The following is a 13,138-nucleotide window of genomic DNA, read 5'->3' as shown; positions in this document are numbered from 1 at the left end:
GGCCAGATGTTTTGCTTGGATTCTCTATTTTTATTGCAAGCTGCTGCATGCTGGCCTGAGCTACCAAGACAGGGGACATGGGATGAACACAGAGGCAGAGATAAGTTTGTTTGTTAATAAATGCATCTCAAAAAGGAGGGATATGGCAGGGGATGAAAGATCTAAGGATAATGAGATGTGTACCTCTTCATCCGTAGGTCAGATTTTATTGCATTTCAGATCAGCAACTGTGCAAGTCATAATTATCTGATCAGTTTTATTGAATCAATTTGGCAGTCTCAGTGCAGTGTCTGATGTATAGAGGAAAAAATGTAAAATCCCTAAGAGATTTAGGAGTCCTAGTCCCACTCATTTTTTGGTGGAACTTAAACTCTCTGAGGAGTCGAGTGCTTTTGAAAATGGGATGTGGTCTTCTAAGTCATGTACACACTTTTGAAAATATTATACTAGCTGGCCACAGCACAGTGTGACACTCACTGGTCTCCTTGCTGTCAGTCATGGCAGAGAGGTCAAGGACTGAGTGGCTCACAGCGATTACTGGCTTATGAAATTCTCCTTTTCCTCTTCTCAGAACAGTCCCTCCTGTTGAGAGCAGGCATGTTGGCAGGCAATGATGTTGTACAGAAATACAGATTTCAGTGGAGAAACAGAGAACCTTGCTGCCTAGAGAAGGCACAATAGAATTTTCCACAAGTAAAAAACATGGTAAAAATTGAGAGACATACAAATTAATACAATACAGAGGCAGGGAAAAACTAAATGAAACATTGGCAGATCTGGAAAGATCTGATGTGTCACTGGGACTGTGGAGTCTTTTCATTTTTTCTTTCTGTAAGTGCCAAGACTAAAAGAAAACCCACAAAACTGTTAAACAGGACTGGATTTAAAGAGGAAGTGAAAATTGTCATTTTAATTAATGCCAGGAATTACAGCTATTCTCTTCCCTTCTGATTGAAATGGTCACAGAGAAACAGGGCTACAGAGCTGCCTCGGCCACCAGCGGTAGTGTTTCTTTTGCTACCATACAGCTTCCTTACTGGAGTATTTTTGGAACCTCACCTCGGGATGGGTGCAGGACACGTCTCAATTCCATATCCTTTAGTCTAATCCTCATGCTTTATTTCTCTTATATTTCACTTATTTGGTCTCATCAGAAGTGTTTGATGGGCCAAATGTGAACCATGTCTTTACATAATAAATTACCCTAAGCTTCTTTGCAAGATCTTTGTCCTTCTGACTTGCTAAACAGCTGCTGTCCATTAAAAGATGCTGGTGGGTCAGAAGCTGTGGTGGTGGCTGTGCTCCGATCCACACCCTAGATCCCCAGCATCTGAGACGTTGGCTGTTCAGCACAGTTCCAGTTCCATTCCATACACGCATTCTGCCAGTAGCAAGTCCCCAGCCAGCAAGGGTGAAACAGAAGAGAGCACTGGGCACTGAATCAGAGAATTCTGTGAGCCCCTGCTCCACCTGGATATGTCCTCTTGTCACCAAAGAGCTTCATTTTGCTTATTTTTTTATAGCTGATCTTCATCTACCCAGATGGTTTTACGCTGCTCTTCTCCGATCTTGTCTTTTATTACTCGGATAAGATCCTCAATACTGCTCCATGCATCTGCCTCTACAGAGGCATAAAGGCATGGCAGTGCCTCCAGTTCTTTCTCTTTCAGACGGCACATTCGTAAAAACTCATCTTCGGTCTCTGGCTTTGGCAGTAGTTTCCTGTATCAAATGAGCAGACCAAAAATAAATGTCTTGCACTGTAAGTGAATCCCGTAGTCCCAGCTGCCCTATCAAGAATTTATTTTCTACTGATTATATACAAGCAATAAAAGCAGTGGAGAATACAGCTACTCCAGGTCTATCCCCCCCCTCACCTCCATCCTGTCCCCAAGGAAAAATACTTGCTATGGGAAAATAATTTAAGAGGGCTGAATGTAGGGAGAGTGCAAGTGTTTGTGAACTTTCCTCTTACAGCTAGTGTTACCTTAAGAAATGCTGTGGGAGTGTTAAGCATAGAGAAAAAGACATATTCTTCAGTTTTATCCTCCCACAATGATCACTGCTATCAGGCACAGGGAAAGAATGTAAAATTTGGGGAATTCCTTCTTCTTCCTGGTCAATATTTCAGGAAGGAGACATGGTAGGAAACAATGCACACACAGACACCAGATGAAGAAAGAAGAGCACCTGCATTTCTCTCAGTGATAACATTATTGGACTTGAGAATCACTCACTGAATAAGACAGAATATCAAATATGCAAAAGGTTTGATATTTTACCTGAACCTCTTGATGTTTTTCTCTGAGACTCTGATAAAGAGAACAATAGGATATATCTTGGCTTTGATTAAATCCTTTGTGCAGCTTATTCCAGCTTCCAGTAGACAATGCTTATTCTAAAAACAAAGTTATAACAGCGTTACAAAGGAACATTCATTGCTGTAGAATCTTGAGATAAAGGTATCCATACCTTATGGGGTCAGCTGAAAAGCTCTCCATTTACCATTGAACTGATTTAAAACCTTTTAATCAAATATACATTTAAAGTCCCAACTCCTCCTACTGGTTTACAACTGGCCAGTCAAATAAAAGTGAAGCTTAATAGCTTTCTAAAAAGGTTTTAAATAGAAATTGATTGATCTAAAATTGAAGAGTGTGATAAAAGTTTTACATATATACACAAACACACACATGGTCTTTGTTCAGAGAGAACATCTACTGCAACTACTTGTATGAGAAAAAACATCACTTTAATTCTCCTTTTCTCCATGCTGTGCATCAAATCTACTCTACTTGATATGAGATCTCTGTCTTTGACATCGTTATCTTTGTACTGTACACCCCTGTGTCTGTGTTTCAGGCTATCCTTTCTTTTGTCTCGGTCCTTGTATCTCTTACTCTCTCGCGCATTCACATATACTTACAATACGAAAAGGAACTGAATAAGGGATGAAGCACAGAAAATGAAAGGATATTTTGCTGCATCAATGTGGGTCATCACAGGGAATGAGTGAGAATATAAAAGGATATAGCTGAGGATGAAAAGGAAAAGGAAAAGCAGGAGCACAAATAAAAGCCATGTGAGAGAACAAATACAAATCTAAGATTTAAGGTGGGCAAGAAAAAGAACATGCAACTATAAATTGGTCAATCTCTCATTCAAGAAGAAACACACACTGCAGACAGATTCACAGACAGCCGATGCAATGGATACAGAGTACTCTCAGCACCTTGGCAGTGACAGCCTCAATATTGGCAGGTACAATGCATTCATATGTGTTCAGATTCTTTTCTCTGCTGAAGATGATAGTCTCCATCTTTTGCTTCCTTAAGAACTCTTCCTTTGTTACAATATCTGGTAGGAGAAGTGGATGAGGACAAAAATCATGATTACAACAGCAGTACACCTAACAACTGTCCAATAGTACTTCACCCAGGATGTCAGGATGGTTCAGGGAAAGAAGATGAACAATGAATTGTCTTCTTAACAGCTGCCTCATTTCTTCCATTAAATTCAATTAAAGCTTAATCTGATCACAGCTGAGCACCTCAGCTATATCCTGCACCAATGAGTCCTTGGGCAATTACCACAACACTATGAAGGCATTAAATTAAAACAGTAAATACAATTCCAGCACCTCATGTTACAGAGTAAGATTACAGAGCTAAAGGATGCTGAGAAATGCTAAAAAAAGAAGGTCGCTTCGGTACAGGATCCTAAAACATGGATTTAGTGTTCCAACATTTGTGTTTAAAGTTTCAAAAAATTTTGGCTTAGGTTGCAATGTGTGGTACTGGTCCCCTTGTGAATTGCAGCTCTACATCAAAGCTTTTGTTTTATATTGCAAGACAGGGGATATTTATTATGATACTTAACTTTTCAGTTTCTCTGTCTGGATAACTATAAGACTGTACTATGTGGTGGGTATTCAATATTAGTGTAAAAATGAAACGTCAGCTGTGTTTAATGCTGTGTTGTATACAATCCTGCCCTACAGCAATCACAGTACTGCATATTGCTTTAATAGTAAATACTTAGAATGGAAGAAAATCAGTCTTTCAAGCAGATCAAATGCACAATCTTCACAGCCTTGGACGAGATAGAAACATAAAATCGCTCTAGGGAAGATATTCCTCATAATAGCAAATACTAGAAACAAATTAATCAAAATTTCACATTGCCTAGATATGCAGTATGCAAACAGTATGCAAACAGAAAGAGCACTCACAGCATTTCAGTCTCTGAGGGGCATCCTAGCAACCACACAGCATACACATGGATAATATTCACAGACACAGAATCTCATAACTGTGTGCATTGGCTGTCTCAAAAACATTCAAATATCTCAGTCTCAAAAAACAAGATTTGTAGTTGTACACCACTCTGATATGACTTAAAAACCTCATGCAGCGTGCAATAGGGCATGCCCTTGTGTATGTGCACATACGTGTATGCTCGTATCTCCAACACCAAGGGTTGGCAGTCTTTATCCCATTACCTGGCTTGCATATGTTGAATTCCAGGGCGCCTCCAGAGTTCAGAAGCTTCTGTACCAAGGTCTTGGCAAGCATGGTGGGGGTGAAAAGAACGGGGCGCCTGCGCTCACAGTGGATGGGTCTCACCAAGCTATAAGGGATCAGGCTGAGCCTCTTATTGATTTCACTTTCAGAATCCAAATCTGAGTAGAAAACAAGACATTCATGCTGGCATTTCCTCTCCATCAGTATTTGGAGAAAAAAAAGAAGAAACTTGTGAACCAGAAATGACATGGTTATTCATGCTGGTTCTCCTTTCTCTAATGCCAGGGTTATCCTTACTATATATCCAGTAGTAAAATGTCCGGTCTAACACTAAATAATTCAAGTGCGTTTTGCTTTCATGAGAGCATTTCATTAACAGAAGACTTGCTAGGAGAATCTTTCTGCTAATAAGTTAATTGCTTTAGACAAAGAGCAAGAGAGAACCTGGGAAGAACTGCCAACAAAACAGGAAGTTTCAGTGTTGTAAGCTTGCTCATGAAGGCTTGGTTCCCCAAAGTACTTTTAGTAAAATCAGTCTTTTGGTAACAAACACTGCCTAATTTTTGCACAGAGTAGAACAGAGAAGCTAGTAATAGGGAAGTCCTATAACATTTTTTAAAGCCATGCAGTTAGTTACACAGTAGGCCTTCATACCAGCACCCCATGTGTAAAAGCTATCATTATTTTATATCCATACCTTCCAGTTTATCAGGTGAGGGTTTCTTTGCTTCAGATGAGGTCCGTGCCAGACCAGAGGGCCAGCCAGTGACGATACGGACTCGCTCATTGCTATTCATGCGCTTATATTTGTTTTCAGACCTGCTGACAAACTGAAAAGGTGAACAAAGAGATTTGACCCTCATTACTTATGTTCTTTATTCTCCTATGCATTCATCAGTCCACGCTTGTTATCTATGAGATCTGAATTACCTATGTCTATCAAAGACAAAACTCCATGGATCTGCAGACTAAATTCTAAGTCTCTTTAAATATCATAGATCTGATTCACAGCCTTTGTTAATGCCCTTTGGGATTTCTTATTTTCTCCTCTGCTCTTAAGTGGCATGCTTTTCTTTTCCTTGGCAGAGCTCGCTGCTATCATGAGTCAAAGCACTGATGTATCCACAGCAGATTAACACACACACACTGAGTATCTGCACAACAGCATTGCAGATCATACCCACAGCTCTGCCCCTTCTGTGTACCACAGAGAAGTCTTTATGCAATCTCTATACCTGAGGTAGAGTTTCTGGGGAGATTAGGATAGCCTGAGAATATCTGTTATTCAGATCTACTATTTTAGACATGCCACTGAGTGTTTAAACTTTATTACCTGTAATATTTGACCCAAAAGAAAGCTTGCTCTGGACAGGCGAGGGCTGGCTTTTGGGTCATTTGGTGGTGCAGGCTCCTCTGGCTGCAATGTATTCTAGCGAAAAAAAAATATATTTTTTTTAATCATAGCATCAGAGAAACAGAACAAGCAGAAGCAGATATTTTGTATTTCCAAGTAAAAGGGATAGTGACTGATTTATATCTACCCCAAATACAATGTTCTAAACAAGCTATAGCACTTCGGTTACTGCTCTTCCACATTCCTTTCTTCACAGGAGATTGCACTCCACAGTTTATGATGGAGGTAATTTCTGTATCAAGAAATAGCATGCAAAGCTTTTGCTCTCACTGGCATCGCTGCTGGTGCTCTCCATCCCTTTGATGAGTGAGGACTGGAGTACAGGATGAATGCATAGCACAACCTTGACTGAAATCAAATAATGTGGCTCCAGTGTCTCTGCAAATGTTAGAAGCGTGTATGTCTCCTAAGCTCCATTAAAAGTTCTAGAAAAGAACTCTGGTAAGTAATACATCATGAAGTTAGTTTTTAATTGTGGAAAGATCGAATCCTTGGGGTTAAAGAAAGAAAAATAAAAGTTCTTTCACTGACGGAAAAGAAGAAACTGGCAGGGCTGTTGTGTGTGAAGACTTGAAAATCCCATTTTTCTCCATGGCGTGTAGGTTGGGAGACAAACATTTTTCTAATGTGGGACAATAACAGCTCTTTGGATTAGACAATTGTTCACAGCAGGAAAGAAATAATTCCGATTATTAACTCCAAGGACACAGCTTCTTCCTCATACGGATGTGATGTTGTGTTAGAGGCTTATGGGAAGAGAAGAATGAAAGGGATTAACTATGACACAGAACAGATACTATACTTTTAAAGTGTTCTACCTTATAGCAGGAAGGGTTAATAGTGCACTGGAGGTAGGTACATTGCCAGAGACAATATTATTTCAAGCAAATGTAGGTCACCCATTACCTGAGACAATCAAAACCTACACAGAGTGTAAATAGGAATTCCCATAAAATTAACATGATGAACAACAACTACCTGTGGAGTAATGGATTTTAAAAAGACCTTGTTTGTAGGTCCTTACCCGGAGTGCCCGAAGGGTATTATATGAGCTTTCTGTCTCATCTCTGCTTCCTCTGTGCATCAACCGCTGCAGCTTCACCAGAAGAAGTTGCTGGGCTCTGAAAGAAAGGATGAAATCTCATAGATCAAGAAACCTTTGAAACCCCTTAGAAAAAAGGCTGAACTGCAATGGGTCTGTGCTGACAGAAAAGATTAAATAGAAATAGCAATGAGGACTGAATAAATGACATAGTAAATACAGGAATAAAATAATGAGCAGGACTGCAGTGCAGTTAAGGATTAAAGAATCTCCATGATGTATTTTCTTATGCTTCTTTTTCAGAAACCCACATTATTCTTTTGGGTGAGATGTGCAGCCTCCTTTCTAAAGTTTTACAGCTCATATTACAGCTTAACACCACCTGGTCTTTTCCTAAAAATGAAGACATACACTTCTTTTCTACAGCAGCTATTAACTTTCCTATTTACAGAACCACTGCTCTCAGTCATGGTCACTCTGCATTACACTCACCTGCTGTAGCTGGGGATGGTCCCTGTTTCCAGATCCCTGTCCGTGAAAGGATCAACTCTGGCACATAGCCACTCATACTTTCCCTGGTACATGGTGTCAAGAATATGAACAATCTCATCACATTTCACTGACAGGGAACAGCAGTCCAGCTGGCTGGAGATGTTCAAATTCAAGCGGATATGAAACGAGTCCCCCGATGTGATAAGCCCTTCTTCCAGTTCTGACAGCAGCTTTCGGTAACCTGCAGCAATAAAGAAAGGGGCAAAGCATGATCAGCCACTGGTCAAAACCTCAGCACTGCTGTATTCTGGGGCATCCTCTGAGAGAAGTCCAGCAGAAACTTCAGAGACTCCTCTGAGAGAGGGTTTGTACCTCTAGAGTGCTAGTTGCACCAGTTACAGCAAGGTTATGGGTCTGCACCTTAAAGACACCAACAGGGCATTGGTTCAGAAACAGGTCATGCTGTTAGTATCAGTATCTGTGAGAATATTCCCATTGTCGTGATACCTATAACAGATAACCCTACTTTCAGTGCTCCAAACTCGACCTGTAAAACAGAGAACTTCTCAGCAAAGATGCAGACATAGCTGTAACTCTATCCTGTGAGTACAGCTTGAGTTTTGCCACCAGTTTTAATGACAAGCTATTCCCTTTATTATTACCCCTAATTGGCACTCCCACAAACTATAACATGCTTTATCTACCATTAAGCAGTGCTCAAAAATTTACAATATTTTTTCCTACCTTTGAAAACATAAAAGAAAAGCAAAGACATCACTTCCTGTGTGATTTATTCAGCTGAAATTCTCTAACCAGAATAAATAAATAAAACCTGAACATTCATCTATACCGGTAAAAAATGTATTTGGGAATGTAATTTTTGATTCACAACCCCAAAGTATCATCACAAGCCTTGAACACTAAAATCAAATTCTATCCATCACACACAAACTCCAGATGTTAAGGAAAAGATAAAGCCACAAAGGTAATAAACAGGGCAACTCCATCAGGTAAAATGCTAAATGGACTTTGGCTAGATAAAAGACGATTCAGGTCACCACACTGTATTACAGAAAATGGTATATAAAAATAAGTTTCTGTTTTGTGAGTCATGTAGTTATTGGCCCACCATGTAAATTCTTCAGAGTCCTGTAGTGACAAGCATATGGGCTTTTTTTGTTTGTTTGTTTGTTTTCAGTTCATAGCTAAATCTGGAGCAGTTACACAGGATAACTAATATGGGTGGACATGCTTCAGATTTATGCCAATATAAAAGATATTTTGGTTCTGTTATTCTCATCCACACTAGTTAGTACAATAGACCTGGAGCTATTAGAGATGAGAAATACTTTTGGTCTTACCTTCGTGATTTGATTTATACTGGAGTGTTACTGGACCACTGCATCTCTGAATTGTCCAGTGAACTTCTTCCTTTGTGCAAGTATCCAAGGGAACACTCTGATTTTCTCCTTTGATGCAGCCTTCCAACTAGATATGAAAGAAATATTACTATCCAGTGCAGGTTCAATCTCTGAGTCCATTATACCATTTTTAAAACGGCATAATCTTCTCATTAATCAATCCAGACACTTTGCTATCAAGATGCAGATTATGTTCCAATTACGTAGTTTCTTTTCTCTCAAATTAGGAATGTTAGCAGTCATGGACTCAAGCTGCAGGTCTTTGATAAATCCAGTAGTAAGTAGTGCAAGAATATCAGTTGTTTTTTGTTTGTTTGTTTGTTTGTTTCCCTTTGAGGTATTTTAATGGGATAAAAAGGTTTGGGATCATTGGCAATGGAGGGAAAACTCTAAGCAATAAGCAACTTAGCAGAAACATCACTGAAGTGCTTACATGATGCTGGGTACAGCTATGCAGCTGTGCAGCCCTTCTTCCCGTTCATATTGCAGCTGTATACATTTCTGTCTCATTGCACATCCAGTGCCAGTTAAATAATGGTTTAGGAGTCATCATGCTGAGCTAAGTAGCATGAACTTCCTTTCAGGCAACTACTGGGAAGCTGAGAGCAACTCCCACTCTACTCTTTTCAGAAGGGCAGAGCATTTAGGAACGTGTCAGTTACTCTCATCTCTTCCATACAGAAGTAGTGTAAAGTGAAAAGGAGTATGTGTCTCTGTGTTGGATGTCCATAAATGCTATTCTCCCATAATTTCATAGTCAATATCAGATTATTTTTTTCTCTAAAAGAATTGTATGGTTTGCCATTAACACAAGGTGAAGGAAGACACGAAGGAAAGTATTGTGATGAGCATGATGTGCAGGTGCACAGACATTTAATGCTGTGTGTTGATTATTTTATGCTTACCAGTAGGAGTTGGTGTCCCTCCCGAAGACCTGCTTTCTCTGCAAGTGATTCTGTCTTGACAGAGCTAATAAAGCTCCCTTTATCGTTACCTCCAACAAGAGTGATTTCTGAATTGAGACTGTCTCCATTCAGTGTTATGCGCTGGATGGTATGGCAGGAGTTTCTGATGCGACCAACTGATGTGACAGAGGGACGAAAAGGTCTGTGTTTGTGAAAGGAAGTAAGAGTTACACTGTTATCTCATCTTTTAACCACCAATCCAGAGTTAAATGCATGCATGATAAATGAGAGACATATAAATAAGCTTTTAATGTTATCAAGTATTGGAATATAAGGGCTCTAAAAGAAATTCTTCTTATTACTGCCTAAGTTCTAGAGAACAGCAACTGCTTCAAGTACTCAGATGTAAAATGGCAACCTCACCTAGGAACTTGGAGAAAGATAAGAAGAACACAGGGATAAATTTAAATTTCCAGAACATGTTGTCCACCTTGAAGTTTTTGAAATTTTAAGGTGATTTTCAATGTATTACAGGATATGAAAGTAGTTCAAAATAATGTTATACTGCTGTCAACATAAAGAAGTAAAGACTTAGCACAATACCATGAGATCTTTGTGTCAAGTGACAACTTGTGACATGGTATTCCTGTCAATATATATCTCCAGTAACTAATAGATCAATGGGGGTCTCTGTTTTTGACAGGTAAACTGGCATCTCAAATACCTTTCCAGAGAGAATTTTCTAAATATGGAGTTGACATGCTCAAGCTCATAGGCATCCAGGCCTTCTGACTGATGAGAAGAGGAGGAAGAGTGAACTGAAGGAGCTCCATGTGAGTGTCTGTCATGACTGTCATCTGAAAAGAGTAACAAAAATGAAAATGAGTCCAAGACAGAGTGACAAAGATGGAAGAGGTGAAAATGGAAGTTTGATCCTAGCCAAAACTGAATGAGGAAATTCTTGATAAGAGCCATGATTCACCTCTATAGACCATGGCAAGGAATTCCAGTCTTTCTTACTAGACCTACCCACTCGCTCTTACAGATCCATTCAGTTTGGATGGGATCTCTGGAGACTGCCTAATCAACTCCCCTGCTCATAGAAAGGTTAAACAGAGGGGAATGCTCAGGACTTGGTCCAGCTGAGGTTTGTGTATCTCCCACCACGGAGGCACCTCAATCTCTCCAGACAACCTCATTCCACTGCATGATTGATCTTGCAGTAAAAAAGTTTTTTTTTTTCTTTTTTTTTTTTTTTCCTAATAAGTGTTAACGCTTAAGTTTGTATCCCTTGCTTCTTGTCCTCTCACTGGGTAGTTATATACTTCTCAGTGCTGTCTTTATATTTGCCCCTCTCAGTCTGATGCTTTCCTTATTTTAAGGTTTGCTTTCTTTTTATGATGATCTGACTTGATTTTTTTTTTTTTTCCAGACTATGTGTCCCATCTTATCTGGTATATTGATAATTTGACAGTACCTGTAGCAGGTAAACTCATCACATCTCACAGTTAAACTATATGATATCCTCTTTCTTACCATCTAGCTCCAAAGCATCAAATCCAAAGCTGTCATTATCTTCTTCAACCAGGCTGGAATTAAAAACAAAGGTAAGATAACAGAAGAGAGAGAAAAAGATGTTCACTTTCCCATTTTCAGCAGATTTCATTAAGTTCTGAAGGAGGAAACTTTTCAGTGACAAAGAAAAATGTTGGAGGTGTTAGATAAGGCAACAGCACAGCTTAAAAAAAAAAAAAAAAAAGGAATAATGACATGTTTAAGAGCAATTTAGCTGCTTGTTTTAAAGTACTTGAAGGACTTTATAACAGCTTAATGGTACCTCACATGGTTATTTAGATGCCTACAGTAACAGAATGGCAAGGTGTACCAAGTGTTTGCAAAGAAACTCATGCCACAGCTCTAGTCCCAGCCTAGCTCCCACTAACACTACTTAGATAAAACCTTTGCTTTTGAGGGTGACTGGAATGGGCAGCCTTATAACTAAACAGAAAAAATGCACCAAAATTTTGCTCTTAAGGGGATATTGGTGATGTCCAGCCAAGTGATTTGTCTGCTTCACCAGAAAGACTTCATTAAAGTGTGTCCTTCGGTTGCAAAACTGTCTAAATAACAGCTTGTTGTTTTTCCCATTCAGAATGATTTGTAGGTCTCCTGTGGAGCTGATATTCTTCATAGTTGGCTTTAGGTAAAGGGTGAATTTCTTCAGTCAGTCTGGGGAGAATCAGCTATTTTTACACCATGCATAAGCAAGGAAATAATATACCATTTCTTACATATTGAACTATGATCTCACCTTTTTCACACAAATCAAGATCAGATGAACTGTGAAAACAACAACCTGGCATGCGAATAGCAATTATTTTGGATTATGTTAACAAACAAATTTAAAAAAAACCTTTGCAGGCTGATTATAAAGTTATAAACTACGGTGGAATTTTGGGCATACTCTCAAGATACTTGACTTTAGTGCTTACTAGCTCAAGAAAATAACGCCACACTCAGACCTTGCTAAGCCAGAGTACTGATATTTCTGATACAAACACCAATGCTGTTGACACCAACACCAAAACACTATTTCTAAGTATCACTTTGCTATAAAGCTTTCAGAGAAGGGGTCAATGCCATTCAGATGTCTGTGAGACAGACAAGATTAGGGATGAATGGCTGCAGCCCAAAAGCATTTAAGAAGTTACCCCCATTTCCTAACAGAAACTCTCCAGCTAGAGACACACAAAAGGACATTTAAGGCCCTTTTTACTCCCTCATTGTGCCACCAGGTTTTGGACGTACTTTACCAGCTACCTACCTGCAATGAGGGGCATCTTCTTTGCAGCGTCGGACAATCGAGTCATTTCCTGGAGGCTCAGGAGTGGTAGACATGATACTGTCATTGCGATTTCTCAGGGTTTGCTTTTAAAAAACATCAGCAAAAGAAAGGATGTCTGTATTAAACATGGTATCATTTTTAATTTACAGAAGCATTAGTCTGTTAGCTTGCCAGTAGTATTCTGCACTGAGAAACATATCCAAAAGTATGAAAAAATGATTATAGACTCACATTCATATGTTCCAGCATTATAGCTATATGTTCAGATTGTATGATGGCAAAATACCTTTTTCTGTGAGTGGATTTACTGAAGAATTTTAACTTTATCCTTGATATGCAGAATAAATATTGCACAGCTGACATACAGGATGAAGAGGGTGAGAAGTAGAATGTAAACACATATATACATATATTTCTAGACATACACATAGTAGGAATGAGGAAGAAAAATACAGATCTCTATAGAGTCAATTATTAATCTAGTACACTGGTTTGG

General features: G+C 39.2%; 1 protein-coding gene across 4 annotated transcripts in view; it reads right to left on the bottom strand.

Moving 5' to 3' along the window:
* Window positions 1-236: 236 nt before the first annotated feature.
* The window catches only part of CARD11 (caspase recruitment domain family member 11), a 105,098-nt gene continuing 92,196 nt past the window's right edge, over window positions 237-13,138 (bottom strand). For all 4 annotated transcript variants that reach the window (XM_084536283.1, XM_084536282.1, XM_084536280.1 and 1 more), the window contains exons 12-24: window positions 12,622-12,725; window positions 11,334-11,386; window positions 10,522-10,654; window positions 9,798-9,999; window positions 8,833-8,959; window positions 7,472-7,712; window positions 6,962-7,058; window positions 5,857-5,952; window positions 5,221-5,353; window positions 4,502-4,681; window positions 3,233-3,357; window positions 2,283-2,398; window positions 237-1,722 (exon numbers count right to left, since the gene is read on the bottom strand). In XM_084536283.1, the coding sequence (XP_084392409.1) occupies window positions 1,518-1,722; window positions 2,283-2,398; window positions 3,233-3,357; window positions 4,502-4,681; window positions 5,221-5,353; window positions 5,857-5,952; window positions 6,962-7,058; window positions 7,472-7,712; window positions 8,833-8,959; window positions 9,798-9,999; window positions 10,522-10,654; window positions 11,334-11,386; window positions 12,622-12,725 (1,812 nt within the window). In that variant the 3' untranslated portion in view covers window positions 237-1,517. The remainder of the gene's footprint in view (window positions 1,723-2,282; window positions 2,399-3,232; window positions 3,358-4,501; window positions 4,682-5,220; window positions 5,354-5,856; window positions 5,953-6,961; window positions 7,059-7,471; window positions 7,713-8,832; window positions 8,960-9,797; window positions 10,000-10,521; window positions 10,655-11,333; window positions 11,387-12,621; window positions 12,726-13,138) is intronic.

The sequence above is a fragment of the Aythya ferina genome (genome assembly GCF_964211825.1).
Source record: "Aythya ferina genome assembly, chromosome: 15".
Lineage (NCBI taxonomy): Eukaryota > Metazoa > Chordata > Aves > Anseriformes > Anatidae > Aythya > Aythya ferina.
Note: the sequence above shows the minus strand (reverse complement) of the source record. Positions and strands in the feature narration are given on the sequence as shown.